Source organism: Rhinatrema bivittatum, chromosome 3 (assembly GCF_901001135.1).
Source record: "Rhinatrema bivittatum chromosome 3, aRhiBiv1.1, whole genome shotgun sequence".
Taxonomy (NCBI): domain Eukaryota; kingdom Metazoa; phylum Chordata; class Amphibia; order Gymnophiona; family Rhinatrematidae; genus Rhinatrema; species Rhinatrema bivittatum.
This window is the reverse complement of record NC_042617.1, coordinates 492,811,864-492,828,030: the sequence shown is the minus strand read 5'-3', so window position 1 is coordinate 492,828,030 and position 16,167 is coordinate 492,811,864. Positions and strand designations below refer to the sequence as shown.

At 43.4% G+C, this 16,167-nt stretch overlaps 1 protein-coding gene across 2 annotated transcripts in view; it reads right to left on the bottom strand.

Annotated features, from left to right (window-relative positions):
• LOC115088124 (cytochrome P450 2K6-like) overlaps positions 1-2,325 on the bottom strand; it is a 110,470-nt gene extending 108,145 nt beyond the window's left edge. The window contains exon 1 of one of the 2 annotated variants that reach the window (XM_029596098.1): positions 1,981-2,325. In XM_029596098.1, coding sequence (XP_029451958.1) covers positions 1,981-2,157 — 177 coding nt within the window. In that variant the 5' untranslated portion in view covers positions 2,158-2,325. The remainder of the gene's footprint in view (positions 1-1,980) is intronic. The other variant, XM_029596097.1, reaches the window with a different exon arrangement.
• Positions 2,326-16,167: the final 13,842 nt, after the last annotated feature.

Genomic DNA, 16,167 nt, shown 5'->3' with positions numbered 1-16,167 from the left:
GCATAACTTGCTTCTCTGACAAAAACTGTATCCTAGTTCTATATACTCTCTGTAGGGGTACCTACCACTTCCTCTTCTGTTCTCTTTCCTTCCTCAGCCATTATGACATAAGGCCATTAGAGCCATATTCAAAAGGGAATCTGCACTACAGACTTCCCCCTCCCAGTTTGTCCCAGTAACATACCCTCTCAGCCCCTTCTACAGGCCTGAATGTCCTGGTTACCCCCAATTGGTTCCAGTAATCCTCAGTATAAACCTGGATGTCCCAGTTACCACCCAATATGACCCAGTTTTCCCAGGTACTGTCATTCCTGCCCCGCTGTATGACCCAATCTATCCCATTTTGCCCCCAGTAGGACCCAGTATGTCCTAGGCACTCTGTCCCACTCTCTAGCCTGCTCCTTTGTCCACTCACCCAGAGGAGTCAGCCCCTCTAAAGCCAAGTTGAAAACCTAAATGAAAGTTTGCACCTGTGTGCATAAATGAGCAGTAGTAAATGTGCCCGCAAAAGCTTGATGATGTTCCCACATATAATCACTTTTAAAATAGCTCATTACCAGCATATTTAAAAGGCCCTTCCCCAACATGCCCCTATCATGAACCTTTGTTACACATCTACTTTTACTAATAAATGCACATTTACACGTGTATCTGACCCATTTTAAAATACACATTATGTGTGATCAGGCCATATACAGGGGTATATGACCTTTTTTTCCACATAAAAGCTTTTGCAATTTCATCTTTAAGTGTGTAATTAAAATCATATTTCACATACTATTCATTAAGGGATAGATTTTAAAAGGCCCTCGGGTGCGTCCATGTGCACGTGGTTCCTGGCACACGCACATGGACGTGGACATTTTATAACACACGCACATCAATGTGTGCATGTTATAAAATAAGGTTCCTGCATGCACACGTGCGCTGGAGTTTAAAATCTGCGAGTGCATGTGCGGATGGGTTGGGACTTGCTCGCGCAGGAAGGGGGAGATTTTAAAAAGCAATGCGCAGCGACACAGGTAGGCTTTCTCCAGTTTCCTCCCAGTTTGCTCCAATTAAGGAGCGGACTAGGAGGAAGCTTCCCTATAGCCCTCCCTTACCTTCCTGCCTTTTCCCCCTCACCTCCCCAACCCCTAACGCGTACCCATCTATCTTTTTTTTTTTTTTTTAACTTACCTGCTCCTTCGGAACAGAAGTAAGTTATGGTGCGTGTTTCTCCGGGACAGGGCATAATGGCCGATGTCCCGACCGGCCTCCACCCCACCCAGGTCCTGCCCCCCCCCCCCCCCCAGTCCGCCCCTTTTTGTTGGCCCTGCACTTCTCTGCGTACTGGGAGAAACACACATACCCGGGGCCTTTTGAAAATGTGTTTGGCGTGCGCAGGGCCCAGCCACGCACGTATCCCCCGGTTTTTATGCTCGCTGGGCTTTTAAAATGTGGGCATAAGGGGGGGGGGGGTGTCAATTTTCAAACTGCAGCTATTCAGCTAACTGGTTAATTGCTAGGGGCTGAATTTTCAAAAGGGTTTACATGCAAAAAACCCTGTTTTATGAACACCAATAGAATTTTGAATATTCCCAAGAGCTGTTCATGTAAAAGAACACGTTGAACTCATTTATGCACATGTATTGATGTGCACAATAAAGAGGCTCACTGGGGGTGGAGTTATATGCATAAATTTCAAGCATACTTAGGAAAGTCAACATTACACGAGTAAGTCTGTCCTAATTTTCACAGCCCTGTTATAAATGTAGATTTATGCTTTGAAATTTGGGCCAAAGTAAGCGATTACTTTTTCCTCCCTTATTTTAGCCCTGTGCACGTAGTTATAGAATCCCCTGGCATGGAACTGACCATTCTTTTCAACATTTCTGAATAAGCAAGCGACTTCAATAATACTCAAGAACACTGAAAGAATAGAATAACTTTGTATATTATGGTTTAGAAACATACAAATGTGAGCAAAGACATTTTTACCTCTACGAAGGTTTTATGTGGTCTTTTCAGATCCAGCATGTGCAAACTTCCAATGAAGGGCAGCGGTCTGGGTCCCGGAGGAAAGTTCTGAGGAGTCCTACTCTCTGTAACATGTTTACTAATAATGAAAATCAGTAAAAAAAGCAAAATTATTATTACAGAGCTCCAAAAAATCATTATGCTTAGTATTGTAACAAGTTTGGGACAGCTTAAAACTGTAAATACAAATCTTTGCCTGATGTAAGAGCTGCCTCAGGTTAGATATCCTAAAGTCCCAGATTTACCACCAACATTTTATTCTCTTCCTTCACAGCGTCATGCCTCCCAATTGTCCCCTCCCTAACTGCCCAGATGACAAGACAAGATCATATCATGAAGGAAAAGCATGCAAAAGACAGGTTCTTAATATGGTAACCAAAGTATACTTTGTAATGTTAGAAAACAGAACATTGTCAACAAGCCAGGGATTCTCTGGAGTAAACCGAGTTAATTGGTAACTATCCTCCTTCACAGATCTCTTTAACCTTATTCCCTGAAGTTATACGTTTTCAATGATTAAGCATTCACGAGAACAGAAAAATATATGAAATTACATGCCAGGTCAGACCAGAGTCCATCGAGCGCAACATACTGTCTCCCCAATAGTGGCCAGTCTGGATCACAAGTACCCAGCAGGAACAAAAATAGTACATCTATTTCTTGTTATTCAGACCAGGGATAGTGATGGCCTTCTCTAGTCTACCAGGCTAATCATGTTTTATGGACTTTTCCTCCAGGATCTTGTCTAAACCTCCCTTAAACCCCACTATGATTGACTGTGTGCTGAGAAAAAATATTTTCTATGATTTATTTTAAATCTGCTGTTAGTTTCATGATGTATCCCCTTGTTTTATTATTATTAGAAATAGGTGCAATGGAATGTCTTTTTTAGTTGAGGGGTAGCAAGCAAACTAACCTCTACTACCCCTTCTCCAACCACCCTACCTGCTGATGTCCTAATTTACTTTTGCACTTAATGTCATTCTTTCTTACTTACATTATTTGATTAAATCACTGAGGGCAAGCTTCAAAAGCCATTTACTCGTGTAAAAGGCTATGTGCTAAAAGAGCTTTTTGAAAATTGTCCTCACTATTATGGATAAAAGTAGTAAGTGATGGAACAAAGTGCCTTTTACCTGTATTTTTTGTGGAGGAGTTCCCAGGGTGAGCTTAGGCCAGAGGAGGTAAAAATATGCATAGCTTTCCATGTTAAAAATTATGAGGTGGATATTTAATGCTACTTAAGTCAGATAAATAGGGATTCATCCAGCTAAGTGGCAGTCACTGAATATCCAGCCATGTTTAATGACCGCCACTTAGCCTGAAAAGTATTCAACCAGCCAGGTAGATAGCCAGATATCTTGGGGACGGGCAATGGGTGGATCAAGGTAAGACAACTTAACTGTTTAACCAAACATGTTAGACCAGCTCAATAGCAGGTCTAAAGTTATCCAGATATAAGTTATCCAGCTAACTGGAACTTATCTGGTTATATTCAGCAGCATATCTGTACTGCTGAATATCCCTATTAAGTTAGCTGGATACATTAGACTACCAGATATCTTTGAATATTGGGCCCTTAGTGCACTGTTTTTCAGAGGAAAAATTATCCACAGAAAAATAACATTTGCAAGTCTTTATGGGTACTTTTTCCCTGCCCCCTTCTCTCTCCCACTTGCTCTCCACTCCTGCTTTCCACTCCTCAAATCTCTCTCTTCCACCTGTCTTTCACCCCTCACTCTCTTTCCTCCTGTTCATTCTATCTCTGTGGCTTCTCCCCTACTTCCACTCCCTCTCTCATTCCCTGTGCCCCCACTTCCTCTCTGTTTCCCTCTCTTTTCCCCTGGCCCCAACTCCTCTATCTTCCCCTAACCCGGCTCTTGACAGCACCGTCTGCCTGATCTCCTTGGCATCTCTGAGGCATTTAGAGGTCAGTAGCAGGTGATAAAGGCAACATGCAGTAATGTACCAATCTGATTTTTTCACTCAAGTAAATTGGATTGTAATCTCATATTGTCTAATACATCAGACCCAGGGTCTTAAATTGAGCATATAGCTTAATCAGTAGCCAGAAACAATGACATAGTAGACGTATATCTTGAGCAGCCAAAAATTGTTCTGCCTACGACATTTGTGCTATCTGCAGCCTATGTGTGAGTCTAGGAGAAAAACTGATGTGTGATGCAATTTACAAATAACGTTTAACGTGGTGAAGGGCAGATCAGCTACCTTGGAAATGTGTTTTTCTAATGCAAACTCTAATTCCAGCAGTAGGTTCAGAGATTTTACAAACTTCATCTATATGTAAATAGGGTATAATAATAAATAAGAGAGCCATACCTGGGCCTCATGGCCTAAAAGTACAGTGATCCACAGCAATAACAGTAGCAGTGGCAAAAAATAAAGCAGGGCCCACCGGATGAAGAAAGAGACCTGGAGGAAAAGCAAAATGAGTGCTGGAGCAGAAAAAATGTGCCACGGCTGTAAGAGAGGGGCCTGTGGCTGATTCTGATTGAGCAGGAGGAGGCCAAGTAATACAGGGAAGACTCATAGGAGGCGAATGAAGGGGAAGAGGGGACCATACAGTCTGATGTACCTTAGTTCACTGGACCAGAGAGGGCAGGACAGAGGGACATGGTGCAGTGGAGCAATGGCAGTGAGAGAGTGGAGCAATGGCAGTGAGCAATGGCAGTGAGAGATGTCTCTCCTTGCACGGCAGCCTCTCCTCTTCCCATGTACTGGGAAGAGGAGAGGCTGCCGTGCAAGGAGAGACATACCTGGATGAAGAAACTTGACTATCACTCGGAGGAGGGGCCTGAGAGGGAAACCAGGTGTCGGATTGCTGGGCCCTGCCACCAGAGAAGAGAAGAGAAAGAGGGAGCCACGACTCAGAAGATGAGCACCGCCGAGGCCACAAACATCGGAAAAGCTGGAGCGGGAGAAATTAGCTGAGCAGCAGTAATTGACCACTGTTGTTGATATCCTCCGCCCATGAATAGAGCCCCAAACAAAAAAGAACCTGTTGCAGCAAAGCCAGGGCCATCGCTGCCAAGATCACTATGACTGCTGCTCGGCTGAGTGCCTCTCTTATTATGCTGCAGCCACCTCAAATTTAAATTTAAAAACTAAAAAAACTGCAATCAGAGGGCCTAAGTGAAGCCTCCAACATGACAGACCTGTCTAGGCTATGGTCTCAGTGACATCAGCGGGTACCTGTGGCTTAATGAAGTTAAGTAAAATTTAAGGGGTGGCCAGGTAAGGGGACCTTGGACACCTGTCTGACACTAATTCCTCAGCCCCCAAAAGGTGTTTTAAATTTGTAAATTACCCCAATGGAAGCTTTGTCCATCTTCAGTCTAAAACCATTTTAAAAACAAGCAAAATCTTTAAAAAATAAAAACCTGCTAAGATTCTAAGAACACCTGCTTAGCCATAAATGATAATTTAAAAAATTATAGTTTTTATGGGAGAAATATTTATAGTAATTATGCAAATTATGCATATATTTAAATGATGAAATGTATAGGAAAAATCAGAAATAAATATAGGGAATCATTTTATAGGACATAAGAGAATTTAAAATGCATATATATAGTGGAGAATTTAATTTTAAAGTAACTTGGTAACACCTGGACACCCCTAGTTAGGCTGGCCCACCCCTCAACATCTAAAAAAAAAAACAGGGTTTCTCATAAAAGCCATAGGATGAAGCGAAGCCTTTTTCATGGAGCTTTGATAACAGCTTCCTTAGGGACCAATGATGGGGCAGGCGCAGCTTTACTATTCTGAGCCACAGAACAGGATCTTAATGGAGAACAAAGATCATTATAAACAGTAAGAAAGTTCAAAAATGTTCTATGCTTAAAAATAATAAACCCAAATAGGAATTGTCCGAGCAGCAAAAACTATAGACACCGGATGGACTGTATTCAGTACTATTTCTTAGGATGACATCAGCAAGGGATATTCTAAACTTAGAAAACTCAAACTCAGTTATAGAATTGAGCAGTAGTGAGCCTGAAGTCTTTGAGAACAGAGGTGCTGTCAGAGTCCTCTGATCTCAGGACCTAGTAAAAGTACAGAAACACTTTTATTCATGAAAGAACATTTACAATAAGAGTAAAGCGTGCATGTATGAATGGTTATGAGTGTGGGTTCCTGATAAGGTAAGGTGTTAGGCAGAAAGGTTTAAATTGTAATTCAACTGCTGTATGATGTATTAGCACAGCATTTATAAGGTTTACTAACAGAATGTGAGTGATTTTATTGTTCTTGGATACTGAATACCATCCTATTCAAGACAATTCTGTGGTTGATTATCAAGGTTATACTGAGAAACATATTCAAAATAACCCATAGCTATGCTGAAAAATAAGGGGTGGATTTTAAGAGCCCTGCTCGCCTAAATCCGCCTAAATCCAGGCGGATTTAGGCGAGCAGGGCCCTGCGCGCCGGTGCGCCTATTTTACATAGGCCTACCGGCGCGCGCAGAGCCCCGGGACTCGCGTAAGTCCCGGGGTTTTCTGAGGGGGGCGTGTCGGGGGGCGGGTCCGATCCGCGCAGCGTTTTTGGGGCGTGTCGGGAACGTTTTGGGGGCGGGCCCGGGGCGTGGTTACGGCCCGGGGCGGTCCGGGGGCGTGGCCGCGCCCTCCGGACCCACCCCCAGGTTGCGTCCCGGCGCGCTAGCGGCCCGCTGGCGCGCGGGGATTTACGTCTCCCTCCGGGAGGCGAAAATCCCCCGACAAAGGTAAGGGGGGGTTTAGACAGGGCCAGGTGGGTGGGTTAGGTAGGGGAAGGGAGGGGAAGGTGAGGGGAGGGCAAAAGAAAGTTCCCTCCGAGGCCGCTTCGATTTTGGAGCGGCCTCGGAGGGAATGGGGGTAGGCTGCGCGGCTCGGCGCGCGCCGGCTATACGGAATCGATAGCCTTGCGCGCGCCGATCCAGGATTTTAGCGGATACGCGCAGCTACGCGCGTATCTACTAAAATCCCGCGTACTTTGCTTGCGCCTGATGCGCTAGCAAAAGTACGCCAAATCGCGCAGTTTGAAAATCTACCCCTAAGTGGGGAGATGTGTTTAAAAGTCCAGATATTTATGCTAATCCACCATCTCAAGAAGAGATTCTGCCTATACCCACTCATTTATTAACAAGCTATACTGAAGGAACCCATAAATAAAAGGAAGAAAGAAAGAGTGAGAGACTTTCTAACACAGGGAATTTTCATGAAGAAAAGTTAGCGTCATTTCAATTATCTTTTGATTTTTCAATAATTAGAAGCAATACCGTCACAATAAGACAACAGAGAAACATACACCCAGGAATACACTGATTAGTCTGTGAAAGAACCTAGAGTGGTTGGAGGGCGTTAGTTTTCTTTGTTACTTTATTTAAAGTTTAACTTAGTAGGTTGAAGAGGAAGCCACAAGAGGAAAGAGGAGAAGAAGAGGAAAGCAGAATTGGCCAGCACTATCAGAAGAAGAACGAAACTACAGATACGTTTTTCATTAAAAAGAAAAGAATATTAGTAACTACAGCCAGACCTGAACATACAGACACACAAACATCAAGTTATTAGACTGAAAAGAAATAAAGAGAAAGTAAGAAATTAGGAAAGAACCTTGAGAAAAGTAAAGAAAAGAAAAAGGAAAGACTATACGTAAAACAAAAGTTATTTATATAAATCCATAAGAACTTGGCAAGTATCAAAAAAACTAAGTATATCCCATGCTATTGATGCTAGTAATAGCAGTGGCTATTTTCTAAGTCTTCTTGATTAGTAGCAGGTAATGGACTTCTCCTGCAAGAACGTATCCAAACCTTTTTTAAACCCAGCTACACTAACTGCACTAATCACATCCTCTGGCAACAAATTCCAGAGCTTAATTGTGCATTGAGTGAAAAAGAACTTTCTCCGATTATTTTTAAATGTGCTAAGTGCTAACTTCATGGAGTGCCCCCTAGCCCTTCTATTATCCAAAAGAGTAAATAACCAATTTGCATCTACCCATTCTAGAACTCTCCTGATTTTAAACTCCTCTATCATATCCCCCCTCAGCCGTCTCTTCTCCAAGCTGAACAGCCCTAACCTCTTTAGTCTTTCCTCATAGGGGAGCTGTTCCATCCCCTTTATTGTTTTGGTCATCCTTCTCTGTACCTTCTCCATCGTAACTATATCTTTTTTGAGATGCGGTGACTAGAATTGTACACAGTATTCAAGGTACAATCTCACCATGGAGCGATACAGAGGCATCATGACATTTTCCATTTTATTTTCCATTCCCTTTCTAATAATTCCCAACATTCTGTTTGCTTTTTTGACTGCCGCAGCACAATGAACCAATGATTTCAATGTGCCTAGATCTCTTTCTTGGGTGGTAGCTCCTAATATGGAACCTAACATTGTGTAACTATAGCATGGGTTATTTCTTCCTAAGTGCATCACCTTGCACTTATCCACATTAAATTTCATCTGCCATTTGGATGCCCAATTTCCAGTCTCACAAGGACTAGTGCAAATAGAGGCAGCACCTACATCGCTAATTTATCCTCCCCCACCATAGTATGCCATTGCAACACTGCCCACAAAAAACATCTCTCCTGGCACAAGCTACAGTTAAAGCAGCTTGCTGGAAATGATCTCAGTCCCCTCAAGCAAAGGAGAGCTCTGTGTAAAGGTTTGTTATCTAGTAACATAGTAGTGATGGCAGAAAAAGACCAAAATGGTCCATCTATTCTGCCCAGCAAGCTTCCCATGATATTAACTGCTGCTCCATGTAGGTTACCCCCACGTTTCTGCAGAGCCCATAGAGGACCCTACCAGAGATTTGCTTGCATATTGGGCATATAAGATCTCAATCTGGACAGACCTAGCCAAAGTGGCATAGTGATATTTACCTTGTCCATCAACCAGTGTTCTGAGTGAACATGTCTTTTCAGTTGCAAGAGACATTGTGAGCCCTCATTGCTCCAGGTTGGCACCATAGTTAATTGAATTGTGGATATTTTTAAAATACAATCTCCTTTTCCTAGGTTTCCAGAATTCTTATGGGAGTGGCAAGATAATTAAGAATATCTTGAAGGCTTTGTTGGCATTGTACCTGCCACCAGCACCAGCTATGACCCTCATATACTACCCCAGGGCTCTTATTGTTTTTACCTCTCTTTTTCCTTACCATACTCCTAGTTCTAGCATAGGAGACCTGCTGCTTCAAATCTCTCCCTTACCTCTAGTACCAGTGTAGAGGACCTGCTGCCTCATGTCACTCTTCCATACACCAGAATAAGTAACCTGCTGCCTGATGTCTCTCTGTCATACCCCTAGCATCAATGCCAAATTTATGGGACCCAAAAGTGAAATATAAGATACACCAAAGGAAAAAAATCACTTAAACATCTAAGAATGGTAACAGTGTTTGATTGACCTTCATAGTGACGCCTTTGATATGCATCCATTTGTTTAGATGGATGATGTTCAAGACAGTGTCAGCAGTCTAATCATTGATCAAACAGGTGCATGTGGAATCACCTAAGAATTGTTCTTTTGTTATGCCTTCTTTTTCTTTCTTTTTTAAATTATGCAAGTAAAATATCACATAGAAATGAATATCCACAGTTATCTGGAACATCTTTGTAATGATTGCTGGTGATCACTTAGTGCTTCAGCGGAATGGAGTAGAGATGTGAATCGTGTGATCGATCGTCTTAATGATCGATTTTGGCTGGGGGGGGAGGGAATCTGATCGTCGCGGGTTTTTTTTTTTTTTTAAATCGTTTAAATCGTAAATCGGGGGAGGGCGGGAAAACCGGCACACTAAAACAACCCTAAAACCCACCCCGACCCTTTAAAATAAATCCCCCACCCTCCTGAACCCCCCCAAAATGTTTTAAATTACCTGGGGTCCAGTGGGGGGGTCCCAGTGTGATCTTCCACTCTCGGGCCACAGCTGCGTTAATAGAAATGGCGCCGCTGGCCCTTTGCCCTTACCATATAACAGGGCAAAGGTAGCGCCGGCGCCATTTTGGTTCCTGTCCCCCGACGTCATGAGCACAGGAGATCGCTCCTGGACCCCCGCTGGACCCCCAGGGACTTTTGGCCAGCTTGGGGGGGCCTCCTGACCCCCACAAGACTTGCCAAAAGTCCAGCGGGTGTCCGGGAACGACCTCTTGCACTCGTTGCCGTATTGCAAAATGGCGCCGGCCGTATGGCTGTATTGCCGTATTGCAAAATGGCGCCGGCAGTATGGCCATATGGCCATATGGCCAATGGCACGGATACCCTGTCATATGGTAAGGGCAAAGGGCCATCGGCGCCATCTTTATGAGTGGCAGCCGACGGCCTGAGAACGGGAGATCGCTCCCGGGACCACCACTAGACCACCAGGTAATTTTAAAATGTTTTGGGGGGATCGGGAGGGTGGGGGAAGCTAAGGGTTCGTTTTTAACGTGTCAGTTGGGGTTTTTTTTTTATCGGGCCATCGGCGCCATTTTGAGTGGCAGCCAAAATGGCGCCGATGGACCGAGAGCAGGAGATCGGTCCCCGCGCCCCCACTGGACCACCAGGTACTCATAAAAAATTTTGGGGGGTTCGGGAGGGTGGGGGAAGGTAAGGGATTAGTTTTATAGGGTCGGGGTGGGTTTAGGGGTTGTTTTGGTGTGCCGGTTTTCCCCACCCTCCCCCTCCCCCGATTTATGATTTTTCACGATAAATCGGGGGAATTTCTATTGTATCGCGACTCTTAACGATTTTTGACGATTTAAAAAATATCTGACAATTTTTTTAAATCGTCAAAAAATGATTCACATCCCTAAAAATTATTAACCAACACCACTGCTGTCACTGCTGCTCAAAGCCATTGTTGCCGCATTAAGGTGTCCACTCACTCCACTGCTCTATGCATGTGCAAGAAATAGCAAATTCCTTTGGGCGTGTTATGGCTACCCTTCTCACTGCATTTCTCTGCTCCTACCATTTGCATTTTTTTACAACTTTATTAACAGCTGGATTTGAGACTTTGCAGCTTCCTCCACTACTCCGGCTGGGTTCAAGCTTCCTGTCCAATCCCCTTTTACCAAAGTACTTGCCCTGGGCATCCATTACTCTGCAAACTTACTGAAGCACTCCTCAGGTTTTTAATACCATTCTTCCTCTGTGGTACTCATATACATGCTAAGGATCTCTTATTCTTGCCCTGCCAATCCATTTCTCCTCATACTTGCTGCACCACTCCTTGGGCCCTTCATGCCACTCCAGGTACTGCACAACTGTTAATATCGAATGAAGGATATGCTACTGGTATATTAGCAAAGTGCATAAATAGTCAAACCTCAACAGGGTTAAGTATCTTCCATGTCACCAGAAATCCATATAATTCCACCCAATAGCAAGATCAATCTCAAGTAATTTTCCTCAGCGAAGTTTCACCAATAAAAGAAAAATTAATTATTTTAACACTTGGTATTATTAAAGTTAAATTTATTAAACTGGCAATAGAGAATATGGTTTACTGGGAAAACAAATATAAACATGAATTATGACACAGATAAATATATTTTAACATTGGTACCAGGTTTTAAACATTTCAAACATTTCAGATAACTATAACTGTATTTCAAATTCTGTCTATCTTATTAAATATTTACTGCACTATTATCTATTTAAATGTTTTTTAAAAGTCTTTAATACTTTTACACGTGTATTCGTTGGTGCACTTATCTTTGACTCCCACGATGACTTGTGTACGCTGTTTTTTTTGACAAAGATGAAATGTTTTAAAGGCTACAGTTCTTTCTGGATTTATGCTTGACCACGTCGTCTCTGGAACAATTTCCTACTATTCTAACTTTAAGAAATCAATAAAAGAACCTGTCTCCCTCAACTGTTAATTTTTTTTACTTTCTCAAATATTACTAGCTTCAAAATAAAAGGCTAATTCAGTTCCCTGTCTACAACTAGGAAAGGTGAATAAAAATAAATTAATGTGTTTTCAGATCAGACACTCTTTAAATTAGTTATATAACACACGAGATCCTTATACCCATTCAGTCACTCTTTCCTTAAACAGTTCTCAGATAACTGTATTTAAATGGAAATGAGGTTTTGAAAATAAGAAGTCTTGAAGTCCAAAATGAAAATCCTTTTGCCCTTCTGCCAAAAGTGCTTTTAATTTCCCTTTGGAATTCAGCAGCAGTCACCCTTATCTTCAGGTGTACAGCAGAATATATATAAGCAGCAATATTTGGGCCTCATTTTCCAATATCGCATTAGGGGGCGTTACCAATGCAAATGAGGCTTCTTTCGTGCAGTGGGGAAACATCGCGTGCGGCGATGTTTTCGCCATTTGCGAAAACATTAGCACCACACGCAATGTTTTCCCAGTGTGCGATGATTCTTTCAGTGTTTCATCGCAGTGCACAATATTTGCCAGTTTTTGCACCTCAATCATCACAGGCCACAATAGTCTCAGACAGCCTGTGTCAGGCTGAAGAGAGAGAGAGAGAGAGAGAGAGAGAGAGAGAGAGAGAGAGAGAGAGAGAGAGAGAGTGACTGACTGACTTACAATAGTGCCTATGCCCTAGACAGGTATTTGAATCCCTGTGGGAGGGCCACCTACTAACTCGGGGTGGGGATTAGGCATGAGTGTCGGGGGTTGGGGTCCACTTTCGCATTCCACATGAGCCGTACGGACAGAACAGTGGTCTCTAGTGCAGATTTGTTGGCCGTCGGAGTGAGGACGCTCACTCCAAGAAGTGGTTTGGGCAACGTTCTCTCCACCTAGCTTGATGGACACTCTACCTGGGCAACAACAAGCTAGGTGGAGAGAATGTTGCCCAAATCTCTTCTTGGAGTGAGTTTCCTCACTGCGACGGCCAGCAAATCTGCACTAGAGACCACTGTTCTGTCCGTACGGCTCATGTGGAATGCGAAAGTGGCCCCCAACCCCCGACACTCATGCCTAATCCCCACCCCGAGTTAGTAGGTGGCCCTCCCACAGGGATTCAAATACCTGTCTAGGGCATAGGCACTATTGTAAGGAGGGGGGGGAAAAACCGGCACACCAAAAAAACCCCTAAACCCACCCCGACCCTATAAAATGAATCCCTTACCTTCTCCCACCCTCCCGAACCCCCTCAAAACTTTTTACGAGTACTTGGTGGTCCAGTAGGGGTGCGGGGACCGATCTCCCGCTCTCGGTCCATCGGCGCCATTTTGGCTGCCACTCAAAAATGGCGCCGATGGCCCGATAAAAAGAAAACCCACCCGACCCTTTAAAAACGACCCCTTAGCTTCCCCCACCCTCCCGATCCCCCCAAAACATACCTGGTGGTCTAGTGGTGGTCCCGGGAGCGATCTCCCATTCTCAGGCCATCGGCTGCCACTCATAAAGATGGCGCCGATGGCCCTTTGCCCTTACCATATGACAGGGTATCCGTGCCATTGGCCGGCCCCTGTCACATGGTAGGAGCACTGGCTGGCCAGCGCCATCTTTAAATATGGCCGCCACCGTATTTAAAGATGGCCACCGCCATCTTTAAAGATGGCCGCCGCCGTCATAAAGATGGCCGCCACCATCTTTAAAGATGGCGCCGGCCATCCAGTACTCCTACCATGTGACAGGAGCCGGCCAATGGCACGGATACCCTGTCATATGGTAAGGGCAAAGGGCCATCGGCACCATCTTTATGAGTGGCAGCCAATGGCCTCAGAATGGGAGATCGCTCCCGGGACCACCACTAGACCACCAGGTATGTTTTGGGGAGCTCGGGAGGGTGGAGGAAGCTAAGGGGTCGTTTTTAAAGGGTCGGGTGGGTTTTTTTTTTTATCGGGCCATCGGCGCCATTTTTGAGTGGCAGCCAAAATAGCGCCGATGGCCCGAGAGTGGGAGATCGGTCCCCGCGCCCCCACTGGACCACCAGGTAATCGTAAAACGTTTTGGGGGGGATCGGGAGGGTGGGGGAAGGTAAGGGGTTAATTTTAAAGGGTCGGGCCTCACTTTAAAAAAAATAACGATGTGAATCAGAACCAATTCCGATTCACATCACCCACATCACCCACAATCAGATTTTTTCCCCCCTCTAGCCGAACCCGATCGTTAAGGCGATCGGGCACACGATTCACATCTCTATTTAATAGGGCTTTAACTTCAGTGTAATTATGATATCACACAATCAGCTTCATAAGTTTCTTTCATTCAGCTAACTATAAAAGCTGATAAATATCGACGTTTCAGCTGTGTTATTTTTAAATCTCACTAAAGTACTTTCCTTACCTTTGGCAAGCAAATAATCATTAATAATCACTCTCATTCATTCTCATTCACTCTTAGTTAGTGTTTCTTAAATGTTTTTTAGGTGTTTTACACAGTATAAAGGCCTAAATAACAGAGCTCAGCAGCGCACGCTCTCTCTCTGTCACCTTTCCCAGCTCAATCCCCTCACTGACCAACTGTCATGCAGAGAAAGCAAAAAGAATATTGCTGATGTCATAAAAAGAAAAGTGCCTACTTGGGATAGATTAGTAATTAACAGAAATCTTTTTTTAAAAAAACAACCCTTGGATCAAGAGACTAGTAAAAAGGAAACCCATCAACCAATCCAAATGCATTCCCAATTATACCAATTTTCCAAACAAAATAGCAACTTGGCTATAATTTGTACCATTCTTTTAAACTTTGTTACAGTGAGCAGATGACCAGTGCTCTGTTGTTAAGGTAATAGCTTCCCTGGATACCCGTTGCTATGGTTCCCGCACTTCACTCAATGCAGGCATCACTGGCACTTATACAGCCCCTTCAAATGAATTATTTTATTTTTAATTCTCTTCACCACATTTACACTACTATACCCCTCATACTATACCTTGGGAGTCTCTATGATACTCAGTTTTGCTGACATTCCCAGACCTTACACCTTGAGGTGTTTCTGCTACTCTGGAGGGACTGCTTTGCACCTCTCACATTGCTTTAATGTGTTGATGCCACACTTTGCTCTTCTTGGCACATTTATCAGTGGCTTGGGGTTCTTCCTGCGGCCTTTTCTGCTTTGTTCCCTCTTCATGTTGCTTTAAGATGCTGATGCCACCTTTTGATGCCACTTAGACTCTTGTGATGCCATCAAGAGTTCATGTCACTATTGCTGGTGTCATCTTTTTACATGTTGGGGTGTTCTTCCTCCTTTTGCTGCTTTGTTGCTGCTATCATGGTGCATTGAAGAACTCCTGCAAATGCTAATACCCCTTTGCCCTTTGAAGGGCCTTAGGGTATTTATGCCACCTTTGGTGCCACATTTAGTGCCACTTTGACACAGTCTAAGTACCTTGGAGTTCTTTCCCCTTTCTGATGATTTCTTTCCACATATCTCATTATAATTTATAAGAAAACCACTATTTTGGAGCCTAAAATAAACTGCAAAGTTTCCCCCATTGATTTTAAAGGAAAATGAATAAACTAATGAAATGGATAAACAATTGTTTTTGTTGTTTTGAAACTAATGAAACAAATTTGGGTCCCAATGAAATGAATGAATGAACCAAAATTATTATTTTTTCTGCACATCCCTAATGTCTTCTCAGTTTCAGGAGCATGGATATCTGCCTTGCATTATCAAATCTACCTTTACATTAATAGGGATTTTCTGTTTCTGTCACCTCACTCTTTCATTGATGACCTAACTACCTGTGCTCTTCTTTTCGCATCTCTTTCTAAGCATCTATGTGCAATAATCCGCCATCACTGGCCATGTCTCCTTCCACAGGGAATTTCAAAGAAACCCCATGTTTTGCATTTTTAAAGGGATGATATCTCACAGGCAGTTTAGTCAGTTTTGAATGCTATCTACCTATACAAACAATGTCCATTAACTTACTCAAGCCATGCCCCCTGTGGGCACTGCAAGGCATGTAAACTTTCTCTATCTTTGACTGTTTCTGACCATCCTATTACACATCTTTGTTAAACACTTCATTTTTCCTCAACTTGTATTTCTATTGGACTGATTTACGTTATTATGTGCCCTTGTCCCAAATTATTTGTTGGCAAAATCACTCACATGTTGTAAACATGGATCTTCAAACATTGTAGTTTTATACGCCAACAACGTGGGAAATCGCCCTTGGTAGTATATTGGTTATCTCTTTCACACATGATTTCTGATCT